At 35.5% G+C, this 12,501-nt stretch overlaps 1 protein-coding gene across 4 annotated transcripts in view; it reads left to right on the top strand.

Moving 5' to 3' along the window:
• The window catches only part of VCAN (versican), a 103,679-nt gene that overhangs the window by 73,386 nt on the left and 17,792 nt on the right, over window positions 1–12,501 (top strand). For all 4 annotated transcript variants that reach the window (XM_016123176.2, XM_036225502.1, XM_036225503.1 and 1 more), the window contains 3 exons: window positions 677–790; window positions 5,248–5,406; window positions 6,648–6,730. In XM_016123176.2, the coding sequence (XP_015978662.2) occupies window positions 677–790; window positions 5,248–5,406; window positions 6,648–6,730 (356 nt within the window). The remainder of the gene's footprint in view (window positions 1–676; window positions 791–5,247; window positions 5,407–6,647; window positions 6,731–12,501) is intronic.

Below are 12,501 nucleotides of genomic sequence, written 5' to 3'. Positions count from 1 at the left end.
TAACGTGCATCAGAATCACCTGGAGGGGCTGCTAAGACAGATTGTTGTCATCCAACCCCCACCACACCCCCAGAAACTGATTTAGTGCATTCTAACATTCTCAGGTGATATTGATGTTGCTGGTCCACTGACCACATTTTGGGGATAACTGTCCTGGAATGTTTGGTGGCCAACCAGTCAAATTATCATGGCTGTCTAAAGAAGATGACAATCAGCAGAATAAAGGGCAGATTGGAGAGGGAAGGGACAGGGATAGGGAGGCCGGTTAGATATTTTCAGTGTTCTATTTGTGAGGTAATCATTGAATGAGCCAGGTTTGGGAGTGAGAAGGCTAGACTAAAACTTCATCTGTTTTAGGTCTCATATAATTCATCAAAAAGAAATGGAGACAATGACCCTCCTCCAATATCTTTGAACTTTTCTTACGGTTGCCAGATACTTGGCAAATAAAAATACAGGACGGTTGGTTAAACTCGAATTTCAGATTAAAAAAAGAATACATTTTTAGTTTAAATGTTCTAAATATAACATGATACATACTGATACTAATTTTTTAAAATCTGAAATTCAGATTTAGCTGGCTATCTTGTATTTTATCTCACAACTTTACATTAAATAGAATCTTTAGACTTTTTTAAACTTAATTTTTTTTTGTACTTTTATAATTTTATTTCAGATTTTGATGAATGTCACTCTAACCCCTGTCGCAATGGAGCCACATGTGTCGACGGTTTTAATACATTCAGGTGCCTCTGTCTTCCCAGCTATGTTGGTGCACTTTGTGAGCAAGGTAAGAGCCATTGCAACATTTGTGTGATGAACATTATTGATACTTCATTTTAAACGTTACTTCTAGATAGCCTTTTGTCATAATGATTGGATTTTTTAAAAGCAATTTTGGCTGTACTGCATATTGCTTCCTGCAGAGGAAATTCACAGGTTACCTAAATACATTAGGTTTCCTTATGTGTCCATAGCTCGCAACATCTGAAAAACAGTGTTGACTTGATCTTCGTTGTTTTGCTGATGTATTGCAATTATAGACAGGCTCACTGAGCTGAATTTAAGAACATCTAGCAAACAAAAGGAACAATTGTTGTACATATTCTTCCTGAGGACAAATTAGGCATCGACCTTAATACTCCTTGGTTTGTACCAAGGAGTATTGAACTCAATGTCAGTTGCCTTTATTTTCTCCCCCTAAGCACTTGAGACTCAAGGGGCTTATTTTTCATAGTCAATTATCTCTGGAGAATGAGTTGATGTAGTTGTTTGAATACATTAGCATTAGTTTGGCAAACACTATGTAAGAAATATTGTGAATCTGCTCAACAGGGAATTTTCCTACTGAAGAAGCATTTACTTTTTCTGAATGAAAGAAAGGCTTATGTTCATGATGGCTCAAATCTCATGATCCCTGTAATTTGCATTTTATGACCAACCTGAGAGTGGATATTAGGTGGTTAATGGTAACATTCTTAGTCTATCAATCAGAAACAGATTGCGTGCTCAGCATACTAGGCTTTGGAACATCGATTTCTTCTATGTAAAATCATACAGTGGTTTGGCTTTGTCAAAAATGCCTACTGCCAAACTTCCATTCCACCAGACAAAATGAAAATGTGTTAGACACTCAGAAACATTGGGCTGGCCCTGCACTTTGCTTTTCAGCGTTAATCTGGACGTTACCACAATAAAGCAAAACTAAAAGAAGCATGTATTAACTTGCCAATCGAAAAAGATGAGTGATGGCTGAGTTTTTAGGGTTTTTTTTTTTTTGTCTTTATTGCATAGTATGAGTCTGTTCGTTTTAAAATTTTAAAAGATTAATATGAAAATTGACCCATCAAGATCTTCTTAAAGGAAAACAGTGAGAAAGATGCTATTTGTTGAAGGAAAAAAAATCTGAGACACAGAAATATTAAAAATATGTTTAAATGATTTCGGCTTCTCTTAGTTCCAAGTATAAGAAGTAATTCAAAGAATCATTTGTTTAACAGGTGTTTATTGAGCACCTGCTCCCTCTCAGGCACTGTCGTGGGCACTGGAGAGAGAGCTCTGAACAAAACAGACAAAATCCCTCATCTTGGTGACTCGGCATAATTCTTGGCAGAGAATAAAAAGATATACTATTTGTTGGATGCTTTATAGTTTATCAGATGCTTCCAGGTACATTATTTCCCTTGGTTGACACATATTTCCATGTGTTAAATGGGCCAGAAATTGAGACTCAGAGAGGAAAAGTTATGTGTTCAGGGTCATCCAGCTGGCAAATTAGAGAGTGGGAAAAATGAACCTAAGCTGCCTTTTAAAGCCTGGGTTTTTCTCAATATTTTCACATTTATAAAGTAACTCGCAGGTAAACATTTTATTTGTGTGTGTGTACCTGATGGATCCAGTGGTAACAGATTCTTGGGAAGGACTTTGAGGCCAGTTGCCTTTTCCATCCCTTTAAAGGAATATTAAAAAGAAAAGGTTTTGATTTTTCTCTCTTATTTCTGGTGCCACCTAATTTTCAGGTACATTCTGTATTATCTTACAGCAAGTTTAACTTTCCTCTACATCATTTGCTAAGAAAAAGCCATCTCAGTCTGTTTATCAGATGCAGCTGTGCTCCTGTGATTTATTGCCAGGACGCTGAAAGATATTTTTCTCCTCTTTTCAGGTTGCCTAAGAGCAAATGTTTTCTTCATTAGCAGCAGCATTGTTGTCTAAACAGTTTGCTATCCAAATTTCAGCAATGACTTTGCTGTTTCTTCAGCTGACTTTTTCCATTCTCCGCATTAATAATGTCCCAACTCCCAGTCACTGGAATAGGGGCCACATTTTGGTGGAATAGTAACAGATATGAAATCTAGAAGAGGGTCTTAGAACAGTGGAAACAGAGTTCTGCGCACAGATTTCCCCCAGCCAAATTCAGTGAGAAGTCTCTAAGTATTGACATTTCTTAAGGCATGACAGCTATATGTCAGAGGTGAAAACATTGCCTATATATTATAAAGATAATGGATTTTTAGTGAAATTAAGAGTGATAGTTTCATCTTCTGTGGTTACAAATAGGAGTTGTCATACCCGTTCCCACCACCTTCAACACTCCCAGCTGAAATGAAATCTGGGACGTTGTAATACAACCTATGCTCTGTAGGAGTTTTAAAACTTAACAAGAATTTCTATATGTTGAATGATTATTAAGAAAACATCAACCCAAAGTGTTGTTTTTTAATAAATGAAATATGTATTGTGTTATTTTTAGTTAAGATTGGAAAAACAGACTGCTTCTGATACCTCCCATTCAGAAGAGCATCTGAGGGATGCTGCTTGACACATGGTCTTTCCTTACATTTTACTGAATTTATGAGTAATAAAAATTAAGTGAATCAATGTGGATTTTGGCTTTTGTTAAAGTCACTTTATTAAGTGATTTGCATACATATTTATGATCACTAGGAAGCTATGGTTTATATATTGTAGATAAATAAATTGTCCCTGTTTGGTTTTCACAGAAACTCTGCCCCTATTTTTTGGAACAATGTTCTGATAGGAATATATGCACCTGCTAACTGAGAAAGGCATTGTAGCAATGTCATGGGCATGCATCTAAATTTCATAACCATTTGGGGGTTTTGCATAAGAGGAAAAATACTTAATGATAATCTATTTTCATAATAAAAGACAAAGAAAGCCAAACTACAACCATTTAGGTTAACAGAAGATAAGAGAGTATACAGAAGAATTTTGCCAATGTATTATTCAATAAATTAGGGATCTTTGAGAATTTTAACATGTGTATCTTAAAATAAGTGATAATTTCCAAGGTTAAGGAAATCTATGCTATTATAGTTAAATTGGTGCTAGTATGCATTATTGACTTTAGCAGTAAGAGCATTCTAAAATTTTTTCCAACTCCTCCCTAATTAACTAACTCGCTCATATATGAAGGTCTGTTTTTCCCTACCACTTGTACCTCACCTCTGAATTCTTCCATGAGAACGTCCCAAAGGGAAAACTACTACATCTAAGTAATGAAAATATGTTTTGTCTTTAGGCACTGAGTGCTCCTTTAATACCAAATATCTAGCTGTGTCCCAAATCCCTTCCTGTGAGATGTAGTGGTCTCCCAACTCCACTTCAATAAAGACTCAAAATTTCCAGTGCACATTGTTTAAACCAATTAGTCAGCTAGCTGTAACTAAACAACAGGCCTGATAGACTAAACTGAAATAAAGACTGCTCTCAGAGATAAGTTGCATCTGTTGTACTATTATGGTCTAAATCACTGAAGCCAGGGAAAAATTAAATCATTCAGAATGTATACTTTCCCACAATTATAGAGAGTAGATAGAGTGAGAGTCAGGAGACAAGTTGATTTCAATTTGACCACCAAGTCCGATATATAAAAAAGCATTTATTTCATGTAGCAGGGTTTTGTTTTCTTTTGTTTTCTTCATTGATCAGTCAAATTAGGGGAGGAAAGGATAGTTATTAGGTAATAGGAAAGTTTTCTTGGTACTTTAAATTCTATGAACTTTGTGGTTTTGTTACCTTTTAGATGTAACTAGTTAAATGTATGTGTGAGAATTGTTTTGTGAAACTCAAAGTTATTTCTATTAACCGTTATTAAATGCATAGAATTTAACCCCAATTGTGAGTGGATGAGTCTGAGGGAAGATTACCACTGAGAATGCAGTGCTATGAACAAGGCTGCTTTCCTGCGGCAATGCATAAAAACTGACAATCTAGAAAGTATAGCTGGAGCATACTGCCAGTGTAAAATTTATATAACTGGAAAAATGTTTGCATCCTACCAGAATAATGGTTACAGTGTGCTTGTTGTGAAAGAGATATATATATATATATACACACGCATACACACACACACACACACACACACACTTTGTGGAATATAAAGTCTTTATTTCAGTGTAGTTTCTCAGGCCTATATCTAACTACAGGCTAATTAATATAAACAAGTGTTAAGTTTCTACAGTTTATCACCAACATTAAAACAAAACAAAGTTGAAGGAAACAACATGACCTTATTTGAGGACCACCCACTATGCAAACACCCACTTGGTAGGAATCAGTTGAGCTCTCTTGATCATAATTTCTTTGTCATCGAGACCAAATTTTATGAATCAGAGACATTGCATTGACATTTATTTAACCGTTCTATTAACACTTGGATTGATGAGCCAAATTTGAATGACGTAGGTGAGTTTAATAAGTGTATACCTTATTTCTTCCCAGACACCGAGACATGTGACTATGGTTGGCACAAATTCCAAGGGCAGTGCTACAAGTACTTTGCCCACCGACGCACGTGGGATGCAGCTGAAAGAGAGTGCCGTCTGCAGGGCGCCCATCTCACAAGCATTCTGTCTCATGAAGAACAAATGTTTGTGAATCGTATGTACCAAACATACACTGGTTTCCTAAGCTTTAGTCATTCTCACCACCTTCCTAGCTTTCTATCTAACTAAATAAAAACTAGCTTTCTCAGTTGTGATTCAGCTTATTAAATCCCTCATCTGTGAACTACTTAAAACCATCTCTCCTATGTAAGTTCCCCATTTGGGGAAATATTCAATTATAATATAGGAAGGCATTTCTTTGTCTGCCAGCAATAATAGGTAAAACAGCATGCTATAGGTTGAATGACATGAAATTGCTATTTGATAATTTTTTAACTTAACAAAAATGCCACCTTTTATGCTTCAATCTACTTCTTCTTCATGGTAACCAATTTTGAATGTGTGCATGTGTTGCCTAAAGTTAAAGAGAAAGTTGTTTTCAGTTATTTCTATCCCAGTGATTAAAATTGAATCATTAATAGCACCCTGTTCTTATCTTCTGTGCATAAATGGTTCTCATCTAGTTTCTAATTATTTTAGACCATAGAAGGTGGGCTTCATATTAAGCTCATGAATAGGTGGAGACTGAAGGCTAATGAAACTTACTACCAGAGCTGTTTAATAACTCTTTGAATTATAGCAAAGAGGAGGGAAGCTAGCTTTTATGTAGCAAATACACAGAAGTTTTTTGCTCATGAAGTGTTGTTCGATGCTCAATGAAATATGTTCTCATGATTCCTACTATCTTGTAGAGATTTGATTATTAATTTGCAATCTGGACAGAGGTTCATTAAATTTTTTTTTGCATGGTATGCTTGCTAATGACTCATCTCATGGTGAAAGTAATTTTTTGAAGCAATTTTGCAAAACTGTCTGGTCTAGATGTTCGGTGTTTAAAATGCTTTGAGAAGATACATGTGGCTTTCAAAATGAAGCTAGGGTAAGATCTGTCATGTTTCATTGGGTCACTGAATTCTTGTCAAGGGCAAAGCTTAATTAAAAAAATGGAAAAAAATTTAATTGTAGTAGACCACTAGGAAAATAATTGTCTATGTCTGATATTTTAATGTTTCGCAATGTTTCTGAATTAGCTTTTTAGTTTAGAGCATGTTGGGCAGAAGAACAAAAGCTAGGTAGGCCACAAAAGATTTTTTATGAACAGCTAAACAAAAATCCAGCCAGAAAAGTGGATGAGGATACATGATTCACTACAAAGATGTTTTTGTTGTTGTTGTTTGATACATTTTATTTATATATGGGAAAGGTAACGAAAATATCTGTGTTACCACCTTTTAGGTGTGGGACATGATTATCAGTGGATAGGCCTCAATGACAAGATGTTTGAGCATGACTTCCGTTGGACAGATGGCAGCACACTGGTAAGTTGCTTATGAAAATGATGCCATTTCTAGGAACATGGTACTGCGTGTTGATTACATGGTGTAGAGGGCACATTAGACCAGTTAAGTGACTTACTCAGAGTCACTAAGTGAAATAGAGGTGGTTACAATAGAGTTCTATTCAAATTGATCCAACTTCCAGTGCTCCAGTCACTGTGGCTTTCTTTACAAGAAGAACGTATCCAATTTCCACTGAACTGGAAAACCACATAATCAGAATTGCCTCAGGTCTGTCTTTCAGATGGTTATCTTTGTTTTGTATAGTTTCAAAGTAAAATGGAAAAACATAAGTGTAAAAAAAAAAAGGCTTTTAAAAAATATACCTTTCCCCCTTACATAATTGCACTGGAAATCTGCTGTAAGGCATGGCTCATTTTTATCGAAGAAAAAATGCTAATTTTTTCATCTTAAAAAAGATTGTTGAATTATAATCTTATGAATTTCCTTCCATTCAAACTCTGCTGACTCATTATGTTTTTTAAGCTTTCTCTACTTCTTAAAATAAGAAGTGATTTGGTAATAATGGCTACAACCTTTAGTAAGCTGAAATAAGTTTCTTAAGTCAGTATAGTGAATCTGTTTTGAGTCACTACTAGTAAATGTATATGAGTCTAATTTTTTAGAAATAATTCAAGTGAGGTTAGCTTTACTAGTGGTTCTAGGCCCTGGATGTTCATTAGAATCACCAGGAGAGTGTAATTAAACGACTGATGCCTAGGCCTTAGCTCAAACTCAATATCGCAAAACCTCTGGCAGCTATATTTTTCTAAGTGTTCCCCAGCCGATTCTAAAATGCAGACAAAGTCGGGATCCACTGGGCTAGACGGTAAGTGTAAATTAAATTCTAAATTAGATAAACAAGAAGGAAAATTGAAAATAATTTTTAAGCTCTTTTGGGGTGTGAATTACTTAGTTGCTTAAATTTTATTTATTACCTGGCACTTATCTAGATTTAATGAGTTTGGCAAAATGTAAAGTTCATCCTAGAACACATGCCAAAGTAATCTCTGCTTTTGGAAGTTCTACTCTGTTTGGAAAGCTTCCCAGTGCTCTTGTATACTTAGGGTTGAGTTTGTGTTGGTCACTGTATTAAGCACTTTGCATTTGTTCATTCCCTACAATAATCTTTAAAGGGGATATTAGGTGTTTTACAGGTAAAGAAAGGGAAGGTCAGTAGGCTGAGATATTTGCCCAGAGTCACAATACTATTAAGTAGTGAAGCCAGTATTTAAACTCAGGCCTGAGTCAAAGCCACAGATGTCCTGGCTGGTACCTCCTGACTTTAAGAGTATCCTTTTTACCCCTTTAGCAACCCTGAAATAAAAGTTGGCTTGCCCTCTGTCATCACTCTTTATGTTTAATTAGCACTGATTGGCTTTCGAGTTCATAAATAAGTTCTTCGGCAAGATTTAGAAAAAATAGAGAAAGTAGATTGTTCATAAAATATATTTCCAGCAAGGTATATGAACCATGTCCTCTGGATCAATAGTCTCATTTTCTTTCGTTTGTCCTAGCTGGGTGGTATATCTGCAATTATTGCATCTGTATTATTATTATTTATTTATTTTTTTTTGCTGTACCCAAGGGGATGAATTTGGTCAAATTAGATTAATAATGGTTGTTATGGCATAGTCCTTAGGTACAATTTAATTGATTATAGATGATTTTATTTTTGTTAATTTATAAGTGAATATAAAGGTTAAAAGGATTTCTTTCTGTATATTACTGATAGTTAAAAGTGTTTTTATAATTTTGTTAATATATGTAGTATAGTATAGGCATTTAATGAGTTTCCTCTTGTTGAAGGCATACTTCTTTTATAGGATAAATTGTATTTTTAGGATACACACCAGTAAGTCTTCCTCTCACAAACTTTCCCTTATAAATAGCCCAGTGAAAAGTGCAGTGAAAAGTGCACTATCAACTATTACAGAAGGTAGAAGGCCAAGGACTCAGGTGGCCAATTCCAACTGGTACTTACCTACGCTTGGCAGACCCAGGCTACTACATATCTTAAAGTCTACTGTATAGGCCAGCTCTGAGCCTAGAATAAACATCTAGTAACTCCTAAAAATGTTAAGAATGAAAACCTGTCATTTGCTACATGCTGACCTGAATTGGCCAAGCCCGACTACTTTGTCTATCAGTGGTTATATAGAATTGATTGACATGTTTTCATTCTTAGCATTTTTAGGTGTTACTAGATGTTTATTTTTGCCTCTCCATTAACAATTCGGCTCTTCAAAGAAGTGATTGTCCTGCTTGCTTTTTATGTCTCCTGGTATCTAGGTTAAGGCCCTACACTCCCTGTGAGCTTGGTTAATGAGATTGAATATCTGCTTATATCTGTGAGATTCGTAAAATATCTTCCCTGTCAGGTGTCTTTCAGGTGAGCTTGGCTCATCAGCTGTCATTATTCTGCTTTACTGGAGCAAGCCAACTCAACTATTTTTTTTCCATCTGTGTCCATTAATTTTTAATGGACTGTGAAATAACCATTTCCATAGTTTAGTTTGGTCCTAAAGTTGGTAAATAAGTGAGCATTGCACTTTGTTGAAAGAGAAATATTGGCCTTCCCCAGAAATTTCAGAACACAACCTCATATAGATAACTGTACAATGTTAACAGGTACCTTACTCTTAGTTCACATTTTTCATTGAAACCTGAGTTATGGAAAGAGAACCAAGTAAGGGCCTCAGATTGAAGAAGACAGCAAATGGATAATATAAACAAGCAAAGTTTATCAAGGAAATGACACAAGTTAACTCTAGAAAAAAAAACTCTGACAGGCCCTTGGTTTCTTCTTAATTCACTCTTTGTGTAAAATAAAAGTGTGGTGAGGAGTGTCCCTTCACTTTGAACATTTTGGAACAGAAAAGACCATCTGCCCACCAGCCTGTCTCCCTCCCATCTGACTGATCTCTGGCCCACTTTCTGCTTTTGTAACCACCCTTGCCTCTATCCCTTCCTTTCGGAGACAGCCTAGGTGTCTCTTTCACTTGTTTGCAGTTCTTTTTGCAGCCACCATCTCCTTAACAGGTTCCATATGTGCACAGGCCTTTGAATAAAAGAGCTCTCCTTTGTTTCTCTGTTTACTCCAAGTGTCTTGCTTTTGAAAATATCTCTAATGGTAAACTCTTCATTGGGGCAAGCAGTATCTGCTTACACTTGGAAATAGTGTTAACTTGACTGTGTGCAATTTTAAGCACTTTGTTTACCTTTTAGAGTGATTTCTCCCCTCCTCTCCTCCCATTTTTTTTGTTTTGAAAGATTTATTAGAGCTTATCCTTCTTGGGAGGTAGAGCAGTATTAAAAAGAACCTTTCATAGTTACCATATATTATCCCTGGTTATTCGGTCTAATATTCAGTAAAAACAAACAAGTTTACATTAGTTCTCAATTTCAATAACTTCTTTTCTTGAAATAATTAAACTTTGCTTCGAATCAACTTGCGGTATAATTATATCACATTTAGCATAATTATGCTCTATAGCTAGACTAATTCAATTTATGTACTTATGCTAACTTAATATTATTTGTTCAAGTCATCTAAATTGCACTTCTTTTTCAGATTCTGATCAATTCACTCCACATTATTGACCTCAGTCATAGGATGATGATATAATTAACAAAATGCCAAATCCCTGTTTTTGTTATACTTAAAAAATATTTTAAAATTATTTATTGGTATTTTTGCTCAGTAGATTTCACAAAAGTGTACCCATGAATAAAATTGTTGGTAGGCTTCCCCTTGTGGCTTATATTAAGGTTATTTTCTCTTAACACATTTATGTTTTCACTCTGTCACTTGGGTTCCTACAAAGTTATTTCTACCAGCAGTTATTATTTCTACCAGCAGTTATTCTTTAACCTGACTATTGATCTCTAACAGTGAAATGCCACAAGTGCTTTATTAGAAACCTTGACAAATAAATTCAATAATGAATTACTTGTCATCCAAGTAATGTCTTCAAAGACACTAAGTTAAATACACATTAAAGCTGGCAAACTTAAACAAATATTTCTTATCTAGCTTCTATACTATTAGCTGGCTTTTAAGTTGTTTCTGTAACTTATTGTTAAATGAATGACTAGTCTGAAGTGTTTTTCCCCAGATCTGTTTTTCAGTGCCTATGACCTTCTTTTCTCCTTACTATGAACTCTTGTTACCCTCTTCTTAAAATCCTTCAATGTCTTCCTATCACCTTCAGTAAAATTTCTAATTATTAGCATGGTATACTAAGCCCATTAACCCCATCTGCCACCTCCTAAGCTGTCCATCTCAAAACACTCACTAGAATAATCATGACATCTCACTCCTTCAGGTCTTTGCATACACTTGCCCTCATGCTTAGAATGTTCATGCCTCTTGCCCTATTTCATTAAATAAGCTTTCAAATACCCTGCTTAGCCAAGAGTCCTTCTTCCAGGAAGCCTTCCTAGCTGGGTGTGATTAAGAGCTCCTCTTTTGTATTCCTGCAGCCCTTTGTGCACTCTTCCGATCCTGCCATAGACCACTTTGAGGTCAATTTCCTGACAGTGAGATTTCTGAGGCAGGGATTAACTTTCATTTCTAATTGTTCAGAAGCTAGCACAATGGTTGACAAAAATAGATGCCTAAATAAATGCGTTTTGAATGATAATCAATATTTGTACATTGCTCAACCAACTCATCCTGTTATCTTTTGAATCCTAAATGACCAATGAAGTCTTTTGGCTGAATTTCTTTGTGACAATTCTTGCTTATCTAAGTTGAATATTTTATTTAAAGTTGTACCAGTGTGAAAAATATTAAAACATAATAAGTGAGGTTTCGATTAAGTAGAAAAGAAAAAAATGTTCCTTAAAAATGAATTATACTGCCAAGCATAATGTATCTTACAAGGTTATTAACCCAAAGGAAAACAGGTATTCCTACTGGAAATATGACAATTTTGTCTGTGGTTGTCCCAAGAATACATTTGCCATAAACTTTAGGAAGAAAAAGTGGAGCTTTAGGAAACCAACAATGACTTAAAAGAGAATTTTTTTTTTCAAGATAGGCGCATATTCTACCATTATAATTTTTGAAGAGAAATTACTTTTTAAAACCCTATTATTCAAATCCAAAATGTAATGAAACAATCAAAAGGAAATCTTACTGAATATTATCAGCTCATTTTATTTTTTAGATTGCTTGATTAAAGATGAATTGTTGCCTAAGTTTGAACAGAGCTTCATTTACTCATCCACTATCCAAGGCCGTTCTTTCAATCACAGAGGGAGCTAGGCAGCAGGAAACACTATGGAAGCATTTTTACATCTCTACCTTTACAACTTCTAGCAAACTCAATTCACAACTCATTTTTCAACTATAGTCTATAGTGTGTCCACGCACACTAATTAGAGAGATGTTGGAAACTATTAGGCACCTTAATCACATTACTTTTCATAACTTGCCTTCCCACCTAGTTGAAAATCAACCCACAGACCACAGAGATATAAAGCTGTTACAACCCTTCTCCCTCTTCTTTCTGACCCTGAAAAATAAGATTTTCATGAGGGGAATTCTTCATGGTCTGTGTTGTGCCTTTCCCTCTTGCTTTCACTGAGTTCCCCAGCACCATCAAAGCTCACCCCTCACCACTGGGGATCTGATGCTTCAGTGGATCAGACGCAGTTACTTCAAAGGAAAATGTCACCTCACATAGCATTGTCCAGAGACTGAAGACTGAATAGAACTGACAGTTCAGTTCCCTATTTAAAATGCT

Source organism: Rousettus aegyptiacus, unplaced genomic scaffold (assembly GCF_014176215.1).
Source record: "Rousettus aegyptiacus isolate mRouAeg1 unplaced genomic scaffold, mRouAeg1.p scaffold_m13_p_8, whole genome shotgun sequence".
NCBI lineage: Eukaryota > Metazoa > Chordata > Mammalia > Chiroptera > Pteropodidae > Rousettus > Rousettus aegyptiacus.
Note: the sequence above shows the minus strand (reverse complement) of the source record. Positions and strands in the feature narration are given on the sequence as shown.